The sequence below is a fragment of the Protomyctophum bolini genome (assembly GCF_963924005.1).
Source record: "Protomyctophum bolini genome assembly, chromosome: 9".
Lineage (NCBI taxonomy): Eukaryota > Metazoa > Chordata > Actinopteri > Myctophiformes > Myctophidae > Protomyctophum > Protomyctophum bolini.
Genome location: NC_137870.1, coordinates 33,378,619 through 33,405,000, shown reverse-complemented (window position 1 = coordinate 33,405,000; position 26,382 = coordinate 33,378,619). Strand labels below are relative to the sequence as shown.

Below are 26,382 nucleotides of genomic sequence, written 5' to 3'. Positions count from 1 at the left end.
GCGTGCTATAGTATGCCGTACGATATGGGCTATAGCCCATGGTCCAAAATGATGAGAAACGAGGATAACTTTTTTTTTCAAAATTTCAAAAAACATGGGCTATAACCCATCGTTTTTTTCATTTTTTTCAAATCCTCAAAAATGATGAAAAACGGCGTGCTATAGTATGCCGTAGGATATGGGCTATAGCCCATGGTCCAAAATGATGAGAAACGAGGCTAACTTTTTTTTTCAACATTTCAAAAAACATGGGCTATAACCCATCGTTTTTTTCATTTTTTCATAAATCCTCAAAAATGATGAAAAACGGCACGCTATAGTATGCCGTACGATATGGGCTATAGCCCATGGTCCAAAATGATGAGAAACGAGGCTAACTTTTTTTTTCAAAATTTCAAAAAACATGGGCTATAACCCATCGTTTTTGTCATTTTGTCATTTTTTTCAAATCCTCAAAAATGATGAAAAACGGCGCGCTATAGTATGCCGTACGATATGGGCTATAGCCCATGGTCCAAAATGATGAGAAACGAGGCTAACTTTTTTTTTCAAAATTTCAAAAAACATGGGCTATAACCCATCGTTTTTGTCATTTTGTCATTTTTTTCAAATCCTCAAAAATGATGAAAAACGGCGCGCTATAGTATGCCGTACGATATGGGCTATAGCCCATGGTCCAAAATGATGAGAAACGAGGCTAACTTTTTTTTTCAAAATTTCAAAAAACATGGGCTATAACCCATCGTTTTTGTCATTTTGTCATTTTTTTCAAATCCTCAAAAATGATGAAAAACGGCGCGCTATAGTATGCCGTACGATATGGGCTATAGCCCATGGTCCAAAATGATGAGAAACGAGGCTAACTTTTTTTTTCAACATTTCAAAAAACATGGGCTATAACCAATCGTTTTTTTCATTTTTTCATTTTTTTTAAATCCTCAAAAATGATGAAAAACGGCACGCTATATTATGCCGTACGATATGGGCTATAGCCCATGGTCCAAAATGATGAGAAACGAGGCTAACTTTTTTTTTCAAAATTTCAAAAAACATGGGCTATAGAGCGCCGCAGTCCCGCCCCCTTTCAGAAAAGCGAGTGGCCCAGGAAGTGGAAGCCCCATGCATTCTCCAATCGGCACTTTTAATATAATTTATTTAAAGACGGCTACGCCGCGGACAAAGCCAATTCGGATCGTGACGAATCATGACAATGAACACAATATTTTGGGCCGATCAAATAATTTATAAGACGAAAAATAAAACAAATAGTGTTGTCTCCTGAATTTCTTTTCTTCTTTCTAATGATTTGATCGTCCCAAAATATTGTGTTCATTGTCATGATTCGTCACGATCCGAATTGGCTTTGTCCGCGGCGTAACCGTCTTTAAATAAATTATATTAAAAGTGCCGATGGGAGAATGCATGGGGCTTCCACTTCCTGGGCCACTCGCTTTTCTGAAAGGGGGCGGGGACTGCGGCGCTCTATAACCCATCGTTTTTGTCAAATTGCGGAATTGCGGAAATTGCGGAAATTGATGAAATGGTAATTGCGGAAATTGCGGAAATGGAAATTGCGGAAATTGCGGATTCTTTTTTCAAAAATGATGAAAAACGGCACGCTATAGTATGCCGTACGATATGGGCTATAGCCCATGATCCAAAATGATGAGAAACGAGGCTAACTTTTTTTTCAAAATTTCACAAAACATGGGCTATAACCCATCGTTTTTGTCATTTTGTCATTTTTTTCAAATCCTCAAAAATGATGAAAAACGGCGCGCTATAGTATGCCGTACGATATGGGCTATAGCCCATGGTCCAAAATGATGAGAAACAAGGCTAACTTTTTTTTTCAAATTTTCAAAAAACATGGGCTATAACCCATCGTTTTTGTCAAATTGCGGAAATGGAAATTGCGGAAATTGCGGATTTTTTTTTTCATTTTTTCATTTTTTTCAAATCCTCAAAAATGATGAAAAACTGCGCGCTATAGTATGCCGTACGATATGGGCTATAGCCCATGGTCCAAAATGATGAGAAACGAGGCTAACTTTTTTTTTTCAAAATTTCAAAAAACATGGGCTATAACCCATCGTTTTTGTCAAATTGCGGAATTGCGGAAATTGCGGAAATTGATGAAATGGTAATTGCGGAAATTGCGGAAATGGAAATTGCGGAAATTGCGGATTTTTTTTTCTTCATTTTTTCAAAGTGTTCTAAAGCTTCTAAACATCATTAACATATATCTTTTTGCAAAAAGGGTGAAGTGTCCCTTTAAGCATTAACATATTGTATAAATAAATCCAACACTCTTTCACCAGAAGAGGGAGACATCTAACCGGGCATAACAGACCAACATTAGTCCCTTGATCTTAGTCAACTATTCTTGTTAAGGGTTGGCTGTCACTCAGTTTTTCAATTTTATTTAGAGTTTATGTATTTTTTTTCACAATTTAAAATTACACATAATAATAGAAAATTGAAGCCTCCACCAAAATAACGTTAAGATTTCACAAAATGATAGAGGATTAAGCATTTGCATGCAGAAAACAAGTGGATTAGATGTTTACGCAATGTCTTCAAGGTTGTGAAATCAAACTCAACTCATAGTAAATGCATATAGGATATTTAGCCCAGTCCCTAAATATTAGTGGGCAATATTCTTGTTGTAACTATAAGCTTTAAATATTACTGTATTGAGGAGGTGTTCCATACTATGTCATCCAAATAATTACAAATAGTTATGATAATAGGCCTATCGTTAAAATAAAGGCCAAATATAATCATCTAAATCAGGAAAGAAATAACCAAAATGCTATATTAACTGTTTTTCAAATCATGTACTACTAGACTCTAGTCTAGACTTATATCAGAATGAAAAGACTCCCATGCTGTTCTATTTTCCATGTAGATCACTTATTCAACCATCATTAACATCTTATATAACTGCATGGTCTGAATTTCAATCCAATGGTGTTTTTCTGTCACAGACAATTTATGCCACTGTTTCTGTGATCATTACACAGCATTTATCTTCCATAAAGATCATTCAATATGACAGTGGGCCAAATAGATGTGTTCATTTCTGGGATGCACCATTGACAGTCAAGACAAGAAGGAATGTTCCCACTGGCAGTTATCCTCTTCACCTGCTGGTCTCTGCCTAATCCCCTGCCCTACCAGGCATATGGGAGATATGGAGGATATACGCTTAGGTAACTCTAGCGGAGACAATATTATTTTAGAAAATATACATGTATATAAATTACATTTTGCACAGTATAACACAAGGTCTGGGCCATATCCCTGTGAAATCAAACTCTGTGCTCATGTTTATGTATGATAAATGTCATAGCTTTATCTCTAAGCAATCATGCATTTCTTTCTTCATTTATATGTTCTTTGACTTTTCAGTTGGCCTACTAATTTTTAAACGCTAATAATAATGATAAAAACTGCATCATCAAGAACACTGTGAAAGTGTAGGTCTACTATAGTATAGGAAAGAGGAAAAAAGACAAATACCCATTTGTCATCAGCACAGGTTTAATTTTCTTCTAGAGTGCCTTGCTGAGAGATGAATCCTTTGGATTCCAAATGAGTGGGATTGACATGAACTTTTCAACAATCTGCAATTATGACCTTTGCTCAAAAGAACATACAACTTGTCAGCTAATAAGTTCTTTGGTGAAATGGATGCTCTTTTGGCACAGCTAAAGGTGTTACCTAGCAACCTGCTGTCGTATCAATAGCCAGGTTGCAGGTATCTCTGGAGATGCACCCCCCCCCCCCCCACACACACACACGCACACACACACACACACACCCCTGCCCCCCTACAAAGACCTGGTTCAGTCTGCCTCCATAGGCCCCCATGCCCCCCCTTGGACAAACAACAGCCTCATTCTCTGCACCACTGCTGACCTCATTGTCTCTTTGTGAGGGGAAATTCAGAGTTGCATTCTGTTAAATGGCAAACGGTCCATCAGCTGTGCGCGGACCAGACCTACCTCTAACACAGGCCTACAGATGAACACTAAAGAGACACAGTTTATTTTGGGCTGTACGCCGAGGAAATCATGGTAAGACATCAGACCACATTTTCTCTACAGCACATTCAGAACTCCACATCTTAAATATTGCTTTCTTAAAGTATTGAGTAATGTCATACAGGTGACAATATTTCGTACCTGTCATGGCACCCTCTGCATCTCAACTAACAGATGTTGTTTACACACGAGGTTCAGAGCTGCAACGAGCGTGTTCATTTCAGCAGAATGCAACTATGCTGCTGCATGTAAATTGTATGGTTCTGTATAGTTGGTTTGAAGGAGTAATCACCACTGCTGTGTAGTAAGTATAGTGTAATATCAGCAACTAATAAGCAATAGGTGGCATTTAGAGAGTTTGTAACTGTAAAGGTTCACATGGCACGCCACACACCTAGATAACATTATTATTACTGTACATTGAAATTACTAATGGTAACAACTGCAAAGAGATTTCTCCAAAGTATACTACAATTATTAATTGCCATTATGGAAATATAACATACAGGTTATTTAGGATTAGATTTTATACATCACACAGCAGGAGATGTTACATATCTTTATAAATATACACACATGCTGGTTCCTTAAATCTGTACTGTAATGTTGTGATATAGGCTATCTCACTTTAAAGTAGGCTACTCAAAATTCAATGTTTGCTGTAGTTGAGGAAAAGGTGGTGAAAAAAAGACTTGTTGCAAGTGGGCAAACTTGCGGAACTTAACTAAGAACACAACTAATTTGGAATGATGACAAAGCAAGATATGATATTATTGTGCCCACTCTACTCATTGCAGAGTCCTGAGGGAGACACATTCTCAGTGATCGAGAACCCTGTAGCTGTCAGTCACCAGTTTCACACAGAGAACACTACAGGAGGGGAAGGCAGGGGAGTCCATGGCTGTCATACTTGGCTAAAAGGGATTCATTCTACAAAACATGGTACGCTACTGTAAGCCCCAGCATTGAATATCACATGGATATAAAAGTGTGTACAATCACAGGAATTGGAATGCATCAGCTAGCTAATCTACTATCTATAATGATAGCCTGCTGTTTATTCAAGGCTAAATGAAGTGTGACAGCTAGTCCTCTCTTGCACACAAACAGATTTGCTCGAGTATTGAATTGCACTGATCTTTGCCACTTTGTTTTGTTTCAATGCCCTTGGATTTAATCAATGCGTTCATACTCCGTGTTAGAAACGTCTGTTATATGTATGCATTAGCTGACATGTACCATTCGCCTTCTACCCAATCTGGGATCAGACCGTGTTATTTATTTCTATGCTATCAGCTCATAGGCTGGTGAGAGTCCTGGCAGCAGTCTGTGCAGTTGGTCTCCTGGGAGGTTTAGCTGTGGGAGTCTGGTTTCTAGGTAAGGTATTCTTTAAAGGACAAATCACCAATGGGGATTAAGGGGCTGAAAGACAGTTGATTTCTCTACTTTAATGTACTTGAGTAATTTAATTTGCATGTGTGTGTGTGTGTGTGTGTGTGTGTGTGTGTGTGTGTGTGTGTGTTCGTTCCATGTGTTTACTCATATATTATTATGGATTCCACCAAAATGTAGAACAGCCTACCAACAGTCATTGGCCCCCGTAAAATCTGAATCCCCCCCCACCCAACCACACCCACCCCTTTTTCCCCTCACTGTATTTTACCTCTTTATGATGAATTCCTGTTCTGTTCTTTGGCTATATAGAAGTGTATATTTGTACGTCTCTAAATGTTTTGCTGAATTGAACAAGGTGGACCCTCTTGTAAACAAGTGTAATGCTTTATTGGGTCGTCCACTCACAGTTAACAGTTTTTGTATTGAGTTGTGTTGAAATGTACTGTAATTCTGCAAACTGTTAATGAATACTTCAATCAATCAATTACATTTTCTCAGATTGTGAATTATTGTGATGTGTCCTTCTGTCTGTCTGGATGGCTGGCTGACTTTCTGATCCATTCCATCTAGTTAAACTTCTCCTGCGACCTTACCCTTCCCAGAGCCCAGCAGGGCTAGGGGACACCAAGGAGACAGCCTTCTGCAATGTAACCGAGGACATCTCTGTCACTGATCCCAGGAAAGGTCTGTGTTACCATATCTTTTTAGTGTTAAGCTGCATGTGTTTTATTGCTATCATGACCAAACATGGCAAAGTTATTGGTGATCCTATGGTTCACATCAGAAGTGGTTTTAACCACTTAAACCCTCTATACTTTTAGCCTACTTGCTAAACTACTGAGTTGACCGTTGTCCTCTCTGTAGTCTCGTCTGTACTTGGTTGGCTCTTTTTCCTTCTACTAATTTACAATTACAATTTAGGCATTTAGCAGACGCTCTTAATCTGTAAGAGATTTACAGTATGCAAGAACAAAACATGGTAATGCCGCAAATACACCAAATCTCCTTGCCAAAAATAGCCTATTTACAAGCTCCACGTGAGCTTGTAGATTTGTTGCCAAGAAAACAGAGATGATAGGGTTCAAGTTGTTAAATGAAATAATGCAAATTGTATTATTCATGAATAACCCTTTGGTCACTTTGGAGATCATATATTTATTCTGACATGAAAACCCTGCACCACATTAATCACTGTTTTTCTCTACTATATACACTTCTCACTTAAACAAGGCTAGTTCATTAGTGGTGAATAGACTTGTCTCTGGAGGGATTTACAATCAATCAGGTTCAGTGTTTTACAGAATCAGTTCTGAGAACTCTCTCTTGGAGATCCAGCTGGAGAAAGTGCCCACCTGGCTGCCTGTATGCTATGAAAGATGGAACTCTTCCCTGGGAACATTAGTGTGCCGCCAGCTGGGCTATCTGAGGTTGGTCTATTCTGCTGACAGGATCATACACCACTTCCCCATAGCCTTCAACACTTCAAAACTGACTGGGAGCTGGCATCCATTCGCTAACTTACACTTACACATCCATTTGAGGCCTCATTTAGTTGTCATGTTTATGAAATATTTATCCACACCTTTTGTTAGCCTTATAGAAGAAAATGTCTTCTCATTTTCAGACTGACAAAGCACAAAGGAGTGAATCTAACTGATATTGGGCCAAACTATACCGATGGTTTTATACAAATTACCTCAGAACACAAGAGCAATCTGGAAAATATATGGCAATTCAGGTAAGGCAATTTGTCCTGGGGGCATGGAAAACCATTATGATGACAACACATTATTCATCCGTTGTTAGCTAACTTATTTATTTTCATCTAGGGGGAGCTGCATCACAGGGAAGGTTATAGCTTTGAAATGTTTTGGTAAGTAAACCTAAGTTAACACAGCATTTTGTTTGGGATTATAGTGAGCTAGGGTGAAGTTAAGCTTCAGTCCCCTGTGTAATTTTCAGGAAGATGCTTCATATTAGTGGCAGTTATGTAGTAAATTATCCTGTAAGCCGTGCAGTGATTAGATTTAATTAATTCCCAACCTCTTTTATGTTCAGAGTGCGGAACACGAGCAAAGTTGCCCAGAATAATCGGAGGTGTGGAGGCAACATTGGGAAGGTGGCCCTGGCAAGTTAGCCTCTACTACAGCAACCGCCACACCTGTGGAGGCTCCATCATCACCAGCCAATGGGTGATCACAGCAGCCCATTGTGTGCACAAGTAAGACGCTGCCTACCTCAACAGGATTTAAGATCAAAGGTTACACACCGAGAGAGAGAGAGAGAGAGAGAGAGAGAGAGAGAGAGAGAGAGAGAGAGAGAGAGAGAGAGACCGAGACCACTTGTGCCATTACCATTCTAGGGGCTGTATTTTGCGTGTCTTAAGTACTAGGTCTTATTCCCTAACTTGAGTAAACTAAAGACCTGGAGGCGTGATCAATGCTCTTTGGCTATTCTGAGTGGCCAAAGAGCATTGACCACGCCTCCAGGTCTTTAGTTGACTCAAGTTAGGGAATAAGACCTGGTACTTAAGACACGCAAAATACAGCCCTCTATGTCATATAACAAAGCAGAATTATTGTCTTTGATACTTACCCCCTTTTTACTTGCTTCTCAAATGTCAGCTACAGATTACCTCAGGTATCCAGTTGGGTGGTCTATGCCGGTATTGTGACACGCAGCTCTGCCAAAATGTCTCAGTACACTGGCTACGCAGTGGAGAAGATTATCTACAACAAGAACTACAACCACCGGAGCCATGATAGTGACATAGCCCTAATGAAGTTGCGGACCCCACTAAATTTCTCAGGTCATTGCAACGGCTTCGTAATGGCAGTTATAGTGTGAAATTGTAGAGCTGGTAGATGCACTCAGGAGATTAGACTAGTGGTGATCATTTCCCAATCATGATCTAGAATTCTAGAAAGTTGAAACCTTTGATTTCTGATCTCTCTCTCTCTCTAGATACCATTAGACCTGTGTGTCTTCCTCAATATGACTATGATCTTCCAGGAGGAACACAATGTTGGATCTCTGGGTGGGGCTACACACAACCTGATGATGGTAGGGCAACCCTGTTGTAGAGAAAAAGGTTTACGCCCAAACACACCACCATCCGCACATCCAACAGAATGGTGTACAGCATTATGAACTGACTTTCCAAATGGGAGTTATAATATTTGTCTCCATAATTAATTATATATTATGTGTTGTTTCAGTCCACATCCCTGACACTCTCAAAGAAGCACCGGTTCCGCTAATAAGCACAAATAAGTGCAACAGCTCCTGCATGTACAATGGTGAGATCACCCCGCGTATGCTTTGTGCCGGGTACACCGAGGGAAAGGTAGACGCATGCCAGGTTAGTTCAGGTGTATTAAACGTGTGTGTGTGTGTGTGTGTGTGTGTGTGTGTGTGTGTGTGTGTGTGTGCCTGCGTGCCTGCCTGCGTGCCCAGAGCTAATCTTGAAAACTGCTGAACCAAATTTCTTGCGCAGACAGCCAGCCTCAACAAAGTAGGCCGACCTCCACACATTGTACCACACTGTACCTTACAGTACCCACTCATTCAGAGCAGAGGAAAGCATGCAAGGTACCAACCTGCTCATTAGGACCAGTTGGGTTCAGTGTCTTGCTGAAGGACACTTTGACACAGGGGGGAGCCAGGGATCAAATGAAAACCATTTCCCATGCAAGCCGCTGTACCTCCCGAGCCACTGCCGGCTGATATGAAACCTTTCCTATACATATATACATGTCAAACATCATAGATTATCATTAGATGATGAAGTCACCTATGCCGTTCCCATGTGTATCTCGAGATCCACATGGGGGCGGCATACGTGACTTGACTTCACCAGAAATGTAGAACATTTACCAGCAATGTAGAAATCCATCTGTGAAAGACTCTCCTTTGCTCCCATTCCAGGGGGACAGCGGGGGACCCCTGGTGTGCCAGGATGACAACGTATGGAGGTTGCTGGGTGTCGTCAGTTGGGGGACAGGATGCGCTGAGCCCAATCATCCTGGAGTTTACACCAAAGTGGCTGAATTCCTGGGCTGGATCTATGATATGATAGAGGTACGTGTAACTGACTGAGTCTCTCAGTCCGTCTTCAGATGGCAGGAATACAAATGGGTGGTTCTTGATACAACTCAGTAGTAGTGAAACATGATTACTTTAAGTGTGAGTAGCCTAATAATAATAATATAATGCACTTTACATTTGTAGAAATCTCAAAGTGCTACAATAAGGCAGTCATCACCAATAGCCCTTTCCCTCTTTTTCTTTCTTTCTACAGAATCAAAATGCATTTACACCAATGTATTAGCCCATATAATCACATTTATATTAATAGAAATAGGCTAGGATAGGGACCTGATTGACATACAATTATAATATAGGCTTAAATGAGTACCACTGCCAGTACTATACTTCAGACTCTTCAGAGCTATTATACAACTAGGCCTATTAGAATTACGACTTGCACTATTATTTAAACTCAGAAAACCCTCCCAGGGCAATATAACATAAACTCCCAGTCTTGGGAAACAGTGTTATAATCGAGCAACCTAGCTCTGGTCCATAGCTCTAATGCGTTTCATTTAGAGCTATGTACTCTCAACTTCCGCCGCTCGCATGAACGCAGACCAGCCTCTACTCTTTGGCGTAAATAAAAAGAACGTTTTTGCTACTCACAAAAACAAAGGCGAGTTGTGTCATTAGAAAGCCCCTAATATACATCCATGCTCATTAACCAAAGTCTCTTCAGCTTTAACCTCGCCTCACCAGGCTTTCCACCAACTACTTCAGTTTAGAAGCGCAGGTGGACACAGTCTCACAATCAGCCAGGGGAAGGGAGGCAACAGAGGGGCAAAGGTAGGGACTGCGGTCCAGGCGTGGTAGCCTACGTCCTAGGACAGGACAGGACGTGACAATAGGCTACTAATTTGCAGCATCAGTTCCAATGATGATGCCCCCTCAAATAAGCATGCATAGCCTAAATACACTTAGGAGTTTACTCTTATGTTTAGGGAGATATAACATGATAAATACCGTATACACATTTTCATGAAGTTGCATTGAAAATATGCAACATTGTTAAATTCTGTGTTTAAAAGTTAACAATTTCTCTCTCTCTCTCTCTCTCTCTCTCGCTCTCTCTGCAGAATTATTGAGGTGATTGTGAAAACGTGTGAAATAGAAAGTGGATGCTGCTGATTCATGGTTGTTGTTGTTTCTTAATTTTTTACTATAAATGTATGTTGAAATAATGTAGCACATGTGCTTGAGCGATTTTTAAAATGTCTACGTTATATATGTGATATAATGCAAATAAATTATACATCTATATATACTGTCTGTGTCGAATTTTGTTCAAATAACGCTGATTTACCCAGCTCAGGTCAGGATGCCTTGCCGCCGCTAGGTGGCGTATGCGATCCTTCAATTTGGTTTCTATAGCAACAGAGCAACAACAGCTGCAACGAAAGTTGATTACTTTCAGCAGAACACCTTTTCCCGAGACGAGACGGTGTTCTGGCAGTCTCTTGCTTCTGTGGACATTACTCAACGTTATTGTGGAAGTTTGTTTTTGTGTGAAGATGTCGTCCATGGGGGGTTCAGAGGATATCTTACAGCAAGTCAACCAGTTTTGGTCCATGTTGGACGATCTTTCACAAAATGACCATAACGGGTACCAGAGATTGATTGAACAACAGATGAAGAAAGGAGCTGAGTCCATGTCCCAACCTGAGCTTCATTCATGTCTGCACACAGAGATAATGATGGTTGGTATTCTTTGCTATACTCACTATTAAATGGAGTAATTAAGTACAATATTTCTGCCTCAAGAAGATACCTGTGGAGTAGAATGATAGAACATACTCCAGTAAAGTAAAAGTAGGCTATCTCAAAATATTAGGCGCCTTTTGATTGATTGAAATATGTATTAACAGTTTGCAGAATTACAGTACATTTCAAGCACAAACTCAATGCAAAGACTGTTAACTGTGAGTGGACGACCCAATTAAGCATTACACTTGTTTACAAGAGGGTCCACCATGTTCAATTCATCAAAACATTTAGAGACGTACAAATAGACACTTCTATATAGTCAAAGAACAGAACAGGATTTCATCATAAAGGAGGTAAAAAGGGAAAAGAAACTTATACAGTGAGGGGGAAAAGGGGGGACGGTGTAATCCACAGCACTTGAGTACAAGTATTTTACTTTCTGTCTGTCTGTTTGTCTGTCTGTCTCTCACGCACGCGCGCGCGCACACACACACACACACACACACACACGTACGGTCTCACAAACGTCTCACACACACACACACACACCACAACACCCATACACACATACACACATGCCATCATCGATTGTGCACAAAATTACAACACTGACCTTTATGTCAATCATATCCTCAGTCCTCACTGTGTATCAGTCCAGTAGCCAGTGCATGATTACCTGATGGTGAAAGTCTGACCCACAAACATGTGCCTGTAACATGCAGGAACCCAAGCAAAGGTTACTGCACATCAATGTATGTGCCTGGAGACGTGTCCCTGCACCCCAGGACCCCAGCAAACCAACGCCCATGTGTGGAGGAAAACTGGAAAGAGTCACGGAAGCCAAAGGTAAAATTCAAAGCACTCATCAGTGGAGCGGGCGCGGTGAGTCAAAGTAGGCTCCATACATTGTACTTGAGTTAAAGTACTTGAGTACTTGATTTAAAAAAGTATTCAAAAGTACATGCTTTAAAAGGAAAACAGCAAAAGTGGAGTGAAATGTACAATATTTGTCTTATAATATAGTAAATTATACGTACAGATACGTACAGAGTACAGATACGCAAAAGAATACTTAAATACAGTACTCAAGTAAATGTTCTTCATTATTGTCCATCAGTACAACGCTTATGTTCCATCAAACGCACATTGAATTCTCCTGCAGGCAGCAGAGGTGCTGTTGCCCACATTGCATCAGGGTCACATCATCTCAGTGGTACACTGAAATGTTTCTCATGAATTTTTATGTTTGCATAGATTGGTACACTGTGTTGGACGTGGCATTAAACCCAGCGGTACTGGACCAGTGTCAGGAACACAGGGCAATGGACGAGGTATACATGCTGGCACTGAGTTTTGCCCAGAAGCAGCATGGGCTGAAGTTATCTCAACAGTACACAGTCACGGGCAGCAGCCTCAAGGGGACCTTGGAAGATGTGCACCGTCGCCTTGGGGTTTGGCAGCGGTCAAAATGGTCTTCCCCCCGAAGCACACAACCTGACACAGGTATGGCAGCCTCCGCAGCTAGACCCGTCATAGCTTGATGATGTTTAACCTTGACAACGTATCAGTGTCAGTTGTTTCAGCTGCTTATATTATAGATGCTCCTCCTTGTTTCACAGGGCATGCACTCTGTAATCTGTAGTTCTTATGGCCTACCTTATGTCATTGAACCTGGGTCTGTCAGTTCAGCCAAGAGGCCATCCCTGCTTGTCCAGGGGAGATATTGCTCTAATGAGCTTCATGCAGTACTCCTTATCAACCAGTAGGTGTCCTACCTGACACCACATGGGGTCTACATTTTTCAATGGAAACATAAGGACGGCACCTCCAACAACTACAGAGGTGCTAGTTAAATCATATTATTTAATATAATTCCCCTTACAGATCGGTTAAAATTGTATTTTATTCCTTAAAATAAATTCTGGATTGCAGCTTGAAAATCCATAATTTGTTACGAGAGTTAATTTGGAAGTTCTGTGCTGTTCACTTCATGATCCTTTTTGTCTTTTCTCCAGCCACACAGACGCCTGCTTCCCTCCTACAACAGATTTCATCTCTGCGTGAGGAGGGACGGGAGTCCAGCCTGGCAACTGAGCTCATTGATAGGCCTGTGGAAGACAAAAAGAAGAATTTGATTGAGGTGATCTCCAGCAGCTCCATCACAGCACACCCCCCATCAGAGTTAGAGTACCGGCTCAGCGTGAAGACTGACTCTGAGGGCAGTCGCCGCAGGGTGGAGCTGAGGGTTGAGCTGCCAAATGTCTGCTCCATGTCAGAATGTCACCTCGCCATCTCCCAGGTCGGCAATTAATTACATCCTTCCCTCAATGGTGTTTTAGTTTTTTCAGGTGTGGAAAGTAACTAAGTACATTTACTATTACTATACTTGAGGACAACTCACAACATTTTGATGCCAATACTTTTGTATACTCGTACTTACAGGACTTTTTTTACAAAGTATTTCTACATTGTGTTATTGCTACTTTTACTGAAGTTACAAATACTTCTTCCACCAAAAGCATTATTATTTTTAAATAGTTTGTCTAATTGGAGTATGGAGTTAAATTTGTATACCGGTACTTACTTGCTTGACTTCCATTCCATAACAGGTCTTTGGGTCAGTTTTGCATTTTGCTGGTCTTAAAGTTGTGTATTGGTTTCTTATTTTGTTTGTAGGATGACATACTATTGGAAGTGAAGGATATGCAGAGCCTCCTTGTGGAGCTCCCAGAAAAAGTAAACGAAGACACAGCTACTGCCACCTTCCACAAAAGGAAACGTAGGCTAACTTTGACTGTGGATGTTCAATGAAAACCTCAAATGATATGTGATAATCAAATGGTAACTATACTACACTGTGACACTATAATAACTGTCTGTGTAAGTGGAACACACAGAGGAAGTGATTAGTTCTCCTGCTGGGATGAAGCTACGAGTAAAATTAAGTGAATGGTCCATGAAATGTGATTTACTGTAAAGCTTTGGAAAATGCTTTTCAAGTGATGTGTCGAAGCAAGAGAAACCCGACCTCTGAACTGCAGTTAACGGGCAGTAAACGGCTTATTAATAAAATGCTGCTTTACCCCAACAATTGTAGGCCTACTGCTCCTTGGTGTTGTGTGTGGGTTTGGCAGAACGGATGTAGTGCATTTAGCTCTCAACATTAAACATTAATTGACTATGGTGAAATATATACGCGTTTATGAATATGTGGACGTGGGGTTCTGGGGTTGCTGTGTAGTTTATGGTATTCACAACATTGAATTGTTGAAGAACAGAATCAATGTTCATGCAATTTTTCATGTTTATTAAAATGTCAAAATGTATGCAGAACAATATTATCAATGTTTGGCAATCTACAACTCTAGTGAATAAATGTCAGTAACACTTTATTTTAAGGTCCTCCACATCTTCCACAGTAAAATCCTGAATCGTAATTCAACACTGGGTCCATTTGTACACTCTCAGAGATAAATGAACACAGGATTTTACAGTGTAACTAAGTACTTATTACAGCTTAAAAGGTGGATCATTGTTACCAGGAACTTACTGACTGCTCTTGTTCAGTACTTTTCTCACACTTACCACATATTGCTAGCTCTCCCATAACACTGTCTTGTGCTGCTATCAAGCACTTCACTTCACTCCTATAAGCTGCAAAGAAGTGACTAATGTGTCGCCCTGATAAAGTACCAAAATGTCAAGTCATTTTGTTCATAGTAAACATTAACTTTGGAAAAGATAAATGGGTTTTGTATCGAAATGGCAGTTCATTGGTCCCTGTTTATTGTAAATAACTGTTAAATACTGTAAGAATTTTCAGTGGAATCCCAATCCAGTGTGGCCTGGACATGGTTGAGGTTTTTGGTTTGTAGTGGTGATTTGTGGTCTGGTTTAGCGCCTCTCCCCGTGGTCCTCCTCCACCCAGGCCACGATCTTCCCCTCCCAACCTGGCACCACTGCTCCATCCTGAAACACCTGAGGAGTCAAAGCTTTATGAGCTTTATGAACCCTATAAGCAACACTTTCATCTATAAAAAGGTCCAGACCAGTGCTTCTCAAACCTTTTCATGTCACCCAACCGAAAATATCTTTTGTTAAAATGTTTCAGAAATATTCCAAATATTTAATAAAAATGTTGACCATGATACTGACCATGACTAACCATGATGCTGACATACTGACCATGATACTGACACGTGTTGCATCATGACCAATTGGTATAATTAAAGTGGAGAAATAATGGGCCAAAGTTAAGTTTCCGAACTTTTGTTGCTGCGTTTATGTAAAGCGTTATAGGCCTATAAATGCACCATTTACAATTTATTTATGTATTTGAATCCAATGCTCACCTCTTCTTTCACTGTGCCAAATTCTGGGTCAAGAGCTTTGAAGTGGTATCTATAACTGCCTTGTCTGTCCACAGCTGCCTTGAAATCTCGCAGTGTCACCTCACCCAACCTGTAAATATACACTCCGTGAGATGGGAAGGTGCAATGATGCGTGCACAGACACACTCACACACAAAATATAGCAGCTAGTAAATTTCACAGCAGACTTTTGATGGTAAATGGAACTGAAGGTAGCAAATATTTTTTTACCAACCTCTCTAGTAGAGTATGTATGTTTATATATTAGTATTGTTTTTTTTGATAAGACAACATAACAAGACATAAGCATAATAAACGTGAGTAACTATAACCTATCATAATGGGGAAACCAAACCACACAGCAGAGCAGTCACACAGCAGAGTCAAGATGACCCGTTATAGGGCCCCAGATATACTCAAATGTTGCTAAACTGTCCCGTTGGTTACAACGCAGCCTCTCCAGATGTATCAGTGATACAAACTCATTAAGCCATCTAGTGAAACAAGGAACGATAGAAGACTTCCACTGTTAAAAATAATTATCTTTGCTACAAGTGTACTAAGCACAAGAGTCTTTTGGACTGAGTACGGCAGAGCGAGAGAAGCTTCAATATGAAAACAGTATACTCTGCTATACCAAGCAAAACTGTTTTGCCAGAATAAAACCAGAAAGTGTGACCCAAATTACCCTTGGAGAAATTGCATCTGTCACATTTTATTTATTTGAACCTTAGAGTAATGTACTCTGTGCATAACTTTGAACTGGAAAAGCTGCAATCTGGCATTGACTGAGCCCAAGTGAATCCTCTTCAAACCCTCGCTACAGATCTCATCAGACAGTTCCACACTAATATCAGCCTCCCATGAGGTCTTGATATGGTTGGTTGACAGAATAGACAATTTAGAAAACAGTGAGTACAATTTGGATATAAGTTGTTTAGAATGAATATATAGTAGAGTGTGATAATGCTATATAGTAGCACCTCCACAGTGGTTGGGGATTAGTTGGAGATAGTCTCCTTAATTTAAACCTGCTGTTTAGAACATCTACTGGTTGACAATATGCATAAAGTTATTTGATGCAGGCGGTGCACCGGATTGGACACATGCACCGCCATCTCTATTGTAGTTCAGGCAAATACCTCACTCCATTGGGAAATGCATAAAATCTACTGATTGTAGCTTTAATTGTGGGTGTGTTTCATTTAGCTGTTACTGTTTATCAATGTGAAGTTAACTGTACAGGAACTGTCCATGCTGTCACACGATTAAACACCAACACACCCGTGATTAATGTGATTACCTTCAGCTGCATTAATTTACCTGTCAAAATGTCTGCTTTGAAAAGTATCCATTCCCCAAACAGGAACAAAGCTTTTCCATGAAAAATAAATACAATCTAGTCAATGTGCATCATCATTAAAAGTTATGAACATACTCAGTGCATCCAAAGAGAAACGCAAACCTGTGATCTTTCATCAGTGTTAAATGTACTTAGCACTGCTGAATGTTTATGTACATTTATTATTATTATTTCATGTTTAACGATGCTCCATATTGTCTTAATAAACTAAATTTCGCGTTATCAGGACAAACCCTGGCCTGTTAAGACTTTCCCTCTCTAACACGACTTGCACGAGTTAATTGCCTGTAGAATACTATTATGTGAATATTCTATGTCTATAATGGAAGTCTGCCATAGGCATACTCTCTCAATAGACCGGGCTATGTCTAATTCCATAATATTGATTCATATTCAGATCTTAGCATCTCAGCATATTAAATCAAGATACATTAGGCAATGGGTAGATGTGAATATTGAAGAAAACTAACGTTGATCGGGGGGGATACATTTTTTTTTTTAGTCCTGCAACTACACTCCATTAGGCTGCTGACTGCATCGCCTCCCAAAAGATGCGATGTGCAAGGAATTATCTGTGAAATAAACATTTGAAGATCTATCTTAATATTGATCTTTCATACACAAAGATAGAAGCCTCAGCATTGCGCATGTTTTGCCTGGAAGCAGTCCACGTCACTGTCTGTAACAGCTGTCCATATGAAAGACACCCAACTTCTTTGGCAAATGAAAGCAAAAGCTAGATCAATATTCCCCACCGCTGCTACAACTTCAACCTAGGGGGAAGACTACTGTAATAAAAATGCATGCTTTAGTATAAAGGATCCCTGTGTGTGTGATGGAAATGCAATAAGTAATGGAGTATTTAGTACCTTTTGGGGATGTTAACCAGAAACGGTGTGAGGGAACGATCAGTGAAGTAGAGCACTTTAGTGGACACCGTGGAGTCCAGCCCTGGGCTACTGTGAGAGTGTGCTATTTCTGGAAGCAAATACACATCAGCAAGTCAAAAATGGCCCATGCCTTAGAGCCCTTGACACCCTTCATAGATGTCAAAGTAATTACATTACAGAATAGGGGGATGGATCCCACACCAGGGTTCGGAGAGTCGCAGACAACGGTGAAGATACAAGTATGTAGGGGTGCAACAGTTAATCAAACAAATTAAGAAATTATTTAAAAAAAAAAAAGATTGTAATAAAATAGATTTTATTTAAATTTTAAAACTTTTTTTAAAATCAGTAGCAAAGTGTTGTGAGCTTGTAAATCTGCTACTTTCGCTATTTTGTTGTACGGCGAATAATAAAATGGGGCATAACGGGTCAACAAGACCAAAAATAAATAAAAAGTAAGAGGCTCGGGTGGCGCAGTGTTAAAAGTCCCCTGCCACCACCACAGAGGCTGTGGGTTTGAATCCACTGTGGTGCATCCAGCTTTGTAGGGCATCTATACGAACACAATTGACCCGTGTTCAGGGGAAGGAATAGCCAGTGATATTGGTCATTGCACGTACTGTACTCCTACGGGCTGGGGCGGGCGGCACTTATTAGCAGGGAGTGTTGGGCGCGAGGAGTAGGGCGAGGGCTCTGCGTCCTCCATGTGGGGGCTCCTCGGGGGCTGAGCGATAACCACTATGAAAATAATTTTATAAAACTTGTATAAAAGAATTGGCTACGAGTGTGTGACTACTTCCCTTCATAAATGTAATTATATTAACCAGACACAGTAGACAATTGGTAATGGACACAGAGAGGATGACAAATTCTGCACAAAACAACAACAAGTCTCACTTGAACTTGGTGGCCAGGAGTCCCGGTCTGTTGGATTAGCTCGTCGCCCCGGTGACTTGAATGCATCCTACAAGTTTATGGGATTAATCATCAAGACCAAATAACAACTCAAATTACTGTTCACTTATATCTAGTGTGTGTGTGTGTGTGTGTGTGTGTGTGTGTGTGTGTGTGTGTGTGTGTGTGTGGTGTGTACCCCTCTATCCTGTCTGCGGTGGGTGTCTCCACTATGCAAGCGGTCCATGAGACTGGCCACACCCTGCTCTAGGGTGTCCAAAGTATGATGCTGGGGGTCATGGCCAGAGAAACTGTCCCTCAAACTGCGCAGGGCTTCCCTCACCACCTGCAGTTCTTCCCCCTGATGGCAAAACGCAAGCCTTATGATGTACCCCATCCACAAGTATGAGCTAAAAGCAAGTATGAAGTAAAAAAAGAAAAAAAGAAAAAGTTCAAAAGTCAAAGCAAAATAGCTGCTGTGCGATCACCTCTGGTGTTAAACTGCTGTTCTATTTTCAAAGAGCAGCATGCTACAGAAAGGTGACAATTTCACAAACAAACAAAAACAAGAAATTATATCGTACTGAGCATACCACATTGTGCTGGAACACTGGGGGCGGACCTGAACCCACTGAGTTACTGTAACTGCTGTTTTCGTTTCTGAATGACTGAAAAACACACAAAATAACTGTGTTTTAGACTGGCCATTTTTGCATACTGAAATGACAGGAGACTGGTGTTCATTTATTGAGCCATACCCGTACACGACTGACTTCGTGTGTTTTGTGCGGAGCTTCATCAAACTTTTGTTGCTGCTGTTGCAGTAATTTGTCTTTCTTCCCAAGTTGTTGCTGACAATGAAGATGACGATGAGTTAAATCACACCATTCTGTATATTTTGACTCTTAGCATATCTCTGCTGTCGGGCAGAAACCAGCTAACTCCAAAATGTTCATTTTTCAGGAAATGAAGAAAACCTTATATATTTAAAACAAAGCAATACTGCCTTATCAAAGTTGAGATTTTGACTTTATATATTGTCGATTACTTGCATGAAAGGGGCAGAGGTTAGCTGTTTCAGCAGACAGTGGAGCTGGTTTTGTCAGAAGCACTTTTTAATACTTTTAATTGGTTTATTTCTTTTTAACCAACACATAGACAAAAAGGTTTTCAATATCATTGATTTAAGGGGGGGGGGGGAGATCAGAAACCAAAGAAAATGAGTTAGATCGTTTCTGACGGACAGGGGACAGCGACGATATGCTGATTGCATGAATTGTATCATTTATTAATAATTACCTCATATTCACTGATTAATTTATCCCTGTCACTCAACTTGTGCTTGAGCTCTGCCTGAAATGAGAGGCAGAACCAGAATTATAAAAGAAAATTAAACATCTTAAAAATATGTATATATTGTATACACACACTCACACGTCAAAATGGTCAAATGTTTCACTTTAATACAATAAAAAAGAAGGAATCATGATTTCTCACGTTCTCCGCCTCCAACTGATCTCTGGCCATGCTGCACCTCAGCAGTTCCTGCTTCAGTTGCAGGACGGTGTCCTCCTGCAGCGCCATGCGCTGCTGCAGAGCATCCTAATGCAAAGAGAAGAGATCAAACAACTGCATACAGAGGCACTGCGCCTGTCTGTCTGTCCGCCTGTCTGTCTAGCACAGGGGTTTTCAACCCTTTTCATATCAAGGCCCATTATTTATTCGGCATTTGAACCACCTCCATTCGATGAGATTTAGCCTCTCAGACCCAAGACGTTGAATATTTTGTTGTCGTTGGATAAGATTTTTAGGACGGACAACAGGCGTTGATCAAAATAACAAATTTCTACATTCTCTAATTGTATAGACTTCTTGAAAATTAAGTAATGCAGATGTTTAAGAATAATTTAACTCTAGAGAGTGTAAAATGAAACAAATGGATCCGTAAGGTTTCATTTTACACTCTCAAGAGTTAAAGATCTATAAAAGGTCCATTTGGTTAACATTAACAACTAGCAACAGAAGCAAATTTTCTATTTTGAAAGCCTCTGCTGCGTGTGCGTGTGCGTGTGCGTGTGTGTGTGTGTGTGTGTGTGTGTGTGTGTGTGTGTGTGTGTGTGTGTGTGTGTGTGTGTGTGTGTGTGTGTCAAAAAAACTAGGACTAAACTAAAGTGATGTTATCAAAGGGTGTGTGGTATCAATATAGTCTTAGACGACATGACAATGGAATACAAAATCTCACAAATGGCTTCCTCAGTTTGGTTGCAAAGAGAGAAGGCATTTATTTTAAACCACCAAATCCATGCACAGCAGAGAAATCAGTGCATTCATAGGGTATGTGGTATTGTGGAGGATTACCTTGATGGCTTGGATGTGGCGTGCCTCTTGCTTGTGCCTCATAAGTTTCCCTCTAGCAGTCAAACAGATGAACATACAGAGATAATCAGTAGAGCACAGGAACCTTTTCTCATATGTCACTTCATCCACATTAAGCCTAAATCAGGTTTACTAACGGTACCTTAAGATCAAGCGTTTCCTCCATGCTTTGGTCCAGGCGACTGCGGATTAGAACCTTCTCAGAGAGAATGGGATGAGAGCAGGGATAAATGAAGATAGAATAAAGAAATGTTTAAATTTAGAATAGCAAACTGTGTAATGCTTGCAAAGAAGCAGTGGTCCTGTCTGGACGGCAGTCGAAGCCGTTTCGAGCATGCTCGTCTGGAGGCGTTATTGAATGAAGGACAGTAAAAGCATGCTTCACAGCACAAAGGGTTTACACTGATACTTCACAAAATAATGGAAAGAAAATGCTGTTCGTTGGCCGCATTCCCCAGTGGACACATACCATCTGCTGCTCAGTATTGGCTCTGCTATCCCCGAAGCCTGCAGAGCTGTCCTGGTCCTCCTCAGGGAGAGAGCCATGGAGGAGTAGAGCCTGAGAGCAGTCACACACAAACGCACACACAAAGTCACATTGGCATAGCCTGAAAGCTAGTGCATGGAGAAAAAGGCTGTTATTGTTCAATGTTCAGCGATGGGACACATGGGATTCAACAGAACTGTTCCATATATTTCTTTGTATCAGTACTTGTTGCATATTTAGATAGATGTGATAGTTTTTGTTATACGGATGCAAAGTTATTTTGATACCTAGCTAGCTCAAGGACACTTGAGCTAGCACACAATGCCAACAAGATAGAAACAAGACAGAAAACAGGGAACGAGAACGCTCCTGGTTCAAATTACCTTAGTATAAATTGTTCTCTTTGGAAGGACCGCATTAGAAGGACAACATCAGTCACCAGAGACAATGATGTGTTTTCAATGAATCTAACATGGTAGAAATAGAGAAAGGCAGAAAGGCATACTTGTCTGCTGGAATTGGCATTTGTGGCTTTTTGCACTGTCGCCTGCACTGTTGCCTGTCGTTGGTTGATTAGATTCATACTACTTACTCCGATCTGTAACTATGTCCCTCTGGATAAGAGTATCTGCTAAATGTCTCAATTGAAAAATCATTGGATCATTGTTATTGTTATTGTAGAAATAACTTCATATCACACAATGTATTACACTGGCCACTGTGGCCAGGCTGTCAGTTACTCACCGACAATCCTGGACATTTGTTTTGTTCTGTTCAGAACATTTTTAAATTTAACAATTTGTCTTTTATTTGTGTCTGTTTATCCACTTGTAACTAAAATAGAGATACAATTGGAGTCGAACACTTTCAGAACACTGGTGAGCACTGAGGATTTTACTGTGTATGGTGTGCTTCCTCTGAATGCTGCAATCTGAGGTATAGAAGGTATTTGTAGCTCTTTGAACATGTGCCAACAACAAGCTTTTACCTGTAGGCGGAAGACCATCCTTCTGGCCTCCTGCATCTCCCTCTCCAGCTGCTCCTGGTGGACATCCAGCTGCTCCTCCCATGACTTCTCCTCCTCCGGCCCATCATGCCCCAGGGCAGGACACAAACCACACAAGGCCACCTCCTCTGGAAAGTCAAACAACAGCAGTTGAGTCAGACACTTTCATCCGGATTAACCATTTATTTATTGCAATGATAATGACATCCAGTTTGGTAATGTGATTCTGCACTCGTCACCACCCAAGCCTCGATGACCGCGTATGCAAAGGCTCAATTAGTATAGTATTTTACGTAGATATAGCACTCTATAGTGTATACTCGTAGTTTCATTGTACAGATATTATACTGTTAGACGGATGTTAGGTTCTCAGTAGGGATGTCCCGAATCCCGATCATGTTTTTTCATTTGATTTTGAGTATCAACCGATACCGATTTTTCCCGATCCGATATTTATATCTTTATAGAACACTTATGCCATATCACAATAGTACGTATCCAATATCATGATATGGATATAATATTGATTTGTCCCGATCACGTTTTTTTGCTTCCGATCCGATACCGATCACTTGACAATGATGTGATCGGCCCCGATTTCCCGATCCAGTGATCGGGGACAAACACTAGTGCTTAGCTTATTTATGATTCTCTATGATTATTTTTTATGTATTTGATGTATTACCATGTGTTGTTGTTCTCTTGCTTACTGTAAATTGCTCTGGATTAAGAGCGTCTGCCGTCTGCTAAATGCCTAAATTGTAAATTGTACTACAGATTTTTTGCGCAAGTATGACACAGCATCTCAGAATGATTACTAACCCCCCCTGAAGCAGAGCCTAAGATATAGAGCTATTGCACATGAACACAAGATTGAACTCTTCAGGGGCATAAACTGGGATCTGATGGTAATTCCATTAGTCCGACATGCGGGAACAACGGTTTGGACTAGCGCTCGAACATGGGCTGCTCTCGTGCTTGCGGTTATGGTTAGGTTAGGGTTTGAGGTAGGTTGTCGGTCTAATGACTGTCGGACCAATACTAGTGTCGTAACTAAAGCCTGTACCTGCATAAGTTAAGAAAGATACACAGATATAACATCCTACAATCCTACATTTTATTTTAGAGAACACATAGATGGCAGCGAGGAGTTTGATCACTGACAGGCCGCAGGAAGAAGAGTGAAGAGTGAACTGCTTAAAAATACCACCTAGAATGAACCATTAGAATTGAGGGCGTATGTGTTAGCTTGTTAGTGAATGAGAATGAAGGGAGATTGAGTGAGCCATGCCTGCCTGAACTATTGTGATGCTTAATAGGTGCAACAGTGGAGTTAATACAACTAATGTAAATTTAACTGAGCTTTTAGAATTTTTTCATGACACTGTTGTATAACAAAATATAAAATAGTGCTTAAGTAGTTCATCTGACTATTGATTACAGAAAATGATTATAATTTGTATAGTATATCAGAGGGAAGGATGAGTGTGAGAAGCTGAGAACAGCACCCATTCGTGTGAATTAATGTGCTGCCAACCTGTGTCTGATTTCTTCTCAGGTCATATCAGTCTTATCATCCTTTGGCTCCCCCTGGTCTTCAGATTGAGAGTTGACAAATGCTTCCTTAGATGTGTGAGTGGACTGGGTGATAATGTACTCATCTTTTGGAGAGTGTGCAGGGCTGGCTGGAACTGAGACTGAAACAGATGGTGGACAAACACAGCAAATAAGTTGAGTTTGTATTGCTTTTGCCAAATAAGTTGCAACAAATAAAACACATTTGCATATAATGTATAATTATTCTCTAATTAAGTTAAATTAACACAATGTAGTTACACAAATTCCATCTGGGCTGAATAACACTTGAACTGAAAACTTGAACTTTGAACACAGCACATTAAAAAAGTACACGCTATTTTTCCATCTCTTTCTAAAACTGGTGTGAAGTGATCATTTTGTACATGTACACTTTGTACATGTCTGTCTTAAGTTGTATGTGTATTTGGTTATTTTCTTCTAATTACAAGAAAAGAAGAAGGAACAGGAATTTATTCAACCTTGTGACTTTTTTCCAGTAAAATCATTCTGTTCCTAGTTTTCTCATATTTTTCCCTTGAGCAATCCTTTCAGAGCATACTGTTTTTTGTAGTTTTCTGAATAGCTGGTTTCCTTCCAGCTTATTGCTGAGTATGTGTATTTTGATCTTAGCGTGTGCTGAGCACATCTTTCCAACTCCCCGAGGTTCAGGCCTCTTGTCATGTTCACTCTGGTGTGTTCCCAGAAATATGATACAGCCAACTGTGACCCATGACATTATACAGTACCGTACATACATCTCTCTAATGTGGAATTCTTCCTCTTCAATTTGTATCTGTGCCAATACAGCTTGGTGTCAGGGGTAAGACCTACACACTGATACAAGGCATCAAATGTGTCGCACTATGACCCTCAGGCAATAAACTTTAGAAGGGCAAAGCCCTAGCCTGAGCGAAAATGTCCTTGAAGATACTGAAAGAAGGGCTTGCAAGACTGTATTCACACACTTACAATTTCTCCCAGCATACATAAATTAACTAGATTTATATTAAATTAGCCAACCAGATGATTTCAATTAGATTCTACGGATGCTATGAACAATTACTTGGTATGTGCATCACATTTATTATAATTGTTGTGTTGTTGAGAGTTGATGAGTAACAGTGTGTGCTGCTACTGTACATGATATTTAGAAATGTTGAATGATAAAACAGGGAATTTTATTTAGAAGAATTCACTTAATAATCTTTTAGAACTTAAGGCTATATTCATCAAAGTGAGCAATTAAGTTTGAGGCAGCCTTCTTCCCCCTTGCCACTAAACGTACCCTCAAGAACATAGACTCAGTCTTATCAGATGCTGCTGTGATTATAAGTGTTTTCCAAGAGCTTTGCAGTTTGTTGCCAAGTACGTTGGCACAAGATAATGACGCTATCAGGAAATTGCCCATAATTTTTCCACAATCAAGTTTTGTAAACTTAGCTGTTCCTGTTGTGCCCAACAGATGCCACATAGAAATGGATATGGACTAAACATGAAACATGAATTAGCAACAGATGATAGGTTAATTGGCATGGCATAATGGATGCACTGCATGCATTATAATTATATAATGTTAAAAACATCAAACCTTGTGCATTCAATATTTTTGGAACGTTGAAACATTTAACACTCATAAAGTAACATGTTGATTGGGCGATTGAATATATTTCAATTAGAATGTTCACCCTGGACATGCAACCCTCTGAGATGTTTACGCTGATTGAAATCACATCATTCTCAAACACCATAGTTAGATGTTGCTAGGCAATAGCAGCTTGCGGTCTACGCAGGCCCAGACAGATACACAGTAGCTCCAAATGGTAGCCTACACTAGGGACACACCCACACTTATTGTACACACGGGGACAAAGACTGCATAATCTGCCCTTAATATAAAATACCTTAATTGTACCTTTATAACGGGCACATTCCTTGTCAAATTATTGACAATGTATAGGACTGATAGAACTCGCAGGCTATAGCCCTGTGCCTTTGCCACTGGGTTATATAGATAGCCTGTGTTTTTGTCCTGACTCCTGACATGCATTAGATTAGATTACAACAATTAGCCTCATCTCTGACTCTGACAATGTGACAGAATGCCAACTTGCCAAGTGTCAATAACAATGACACTATTGTATCTTGAAATTCCGAACGATCTTACCATTTCATTTGTTT

At 40.3% G+C, this 26,382-nt stretch overlaps 3 protein-coding genes across 3 annotated transcripts in view; 2 read left to right on the top strand and 1 right to left on the bottom strand.

Annotated features, from left to right (window-relative positions):
* Positions 1–4,195: 4,195 nt before the first annotated feature.
* LOC308321832 (transmembrane protease serine 5-like) lies at positions 4,196–10,349 on the top strand (the record flags this gene model as incomplete). The annotated part of the gene is made up of 13 exons (XM_080772923.1): positions 4,196–4,297; positions 4,847–4,991; positions 5,346–5,426; positions 6,015–6,128; positions 6,730–6,871; positions 7,069–7,182; positions 7,274–7,317; positions 7,503–7,665; positions 8,069–8,253; positions 8,409–8,507; positions 8,663–8,805; positions 9,372–9,524; positions 10,236–10,349. 13 exons carry the CDS (start codon positions 4,196–4,198, stop codon positions 10,347–10,349), a joined length of 1,599 nt encoding a protein of 532 aa, XP_080629049.1.
* Positions 10,350–11,047: 698 nt separating this feature from the next.
* Positions 11,048–14,051, top strand: LOC308321831 (PIH1 domain-containing protein 2-like; the record flags this gene model as incomplete). Its single annotated transcript, XM_080772922.1, has 6 exons — positions 11,048–11,233; positions 11,930–12,122; positions 12,495–12,743; positions 12,883–13,002; positions 13,256–13,539; positions 13,917–14,051. 6 exons carry the CDS (start codon positions 11,048–11,050, stop codon positions 14,049–14,051), a joined length of 1,167 nt encoding a protein of 388 aa, XP_080629048.1.
* Positions 14,052–14,526: 475 nt separating this feature from the next.
* Positions 14,527–26,382, bottom strand: part of LOC308321830 (dixin-A-like) — a gene marked incomplete at its 5' end in the record, with an annotated part of 169,414 nt that continues 157,558 nt past the window's right edge. Inside the window, 16 exon segments of the mRNA XM_080772921.1 lie at positions 14,527–15,218; positions 15,593–15,701; positions 17,843–17,951; positions 18,761–18,827; positions 18,957–19,118; positions 19,342–19,425; positions 19,516–19,608; positions 20,057–20,110; positions 20,255–20,359; positions 21,116–21,160; positions 21,162–21,167; positions 21,276–21,329; positions 21,603–21,692; positions 22,609–22,754; positions 24,164–24,182; positions 24,184–24,323. Coding sequence (XP_080629047.1) covers positions 15,135–15,218; positions 15,593–15,701; positions 17,843–17,951; positions 18,761–18,827; positions 18,957–19,118; positions 19,342–19,425; positions 19,516–19,608; positions 20,057–20,110; positions 20,255–20,359; positions 21,116–21,160; positions 21,162–21,167; positions 21,276–21,329; positions 21,603–21,692; positions 22,609–22,754; positions 24,164–24,182; positions 24,184–24,323 — 1,367 coding nt within the window. The 3' untranslated portion in view covers positions 14,527–15,134.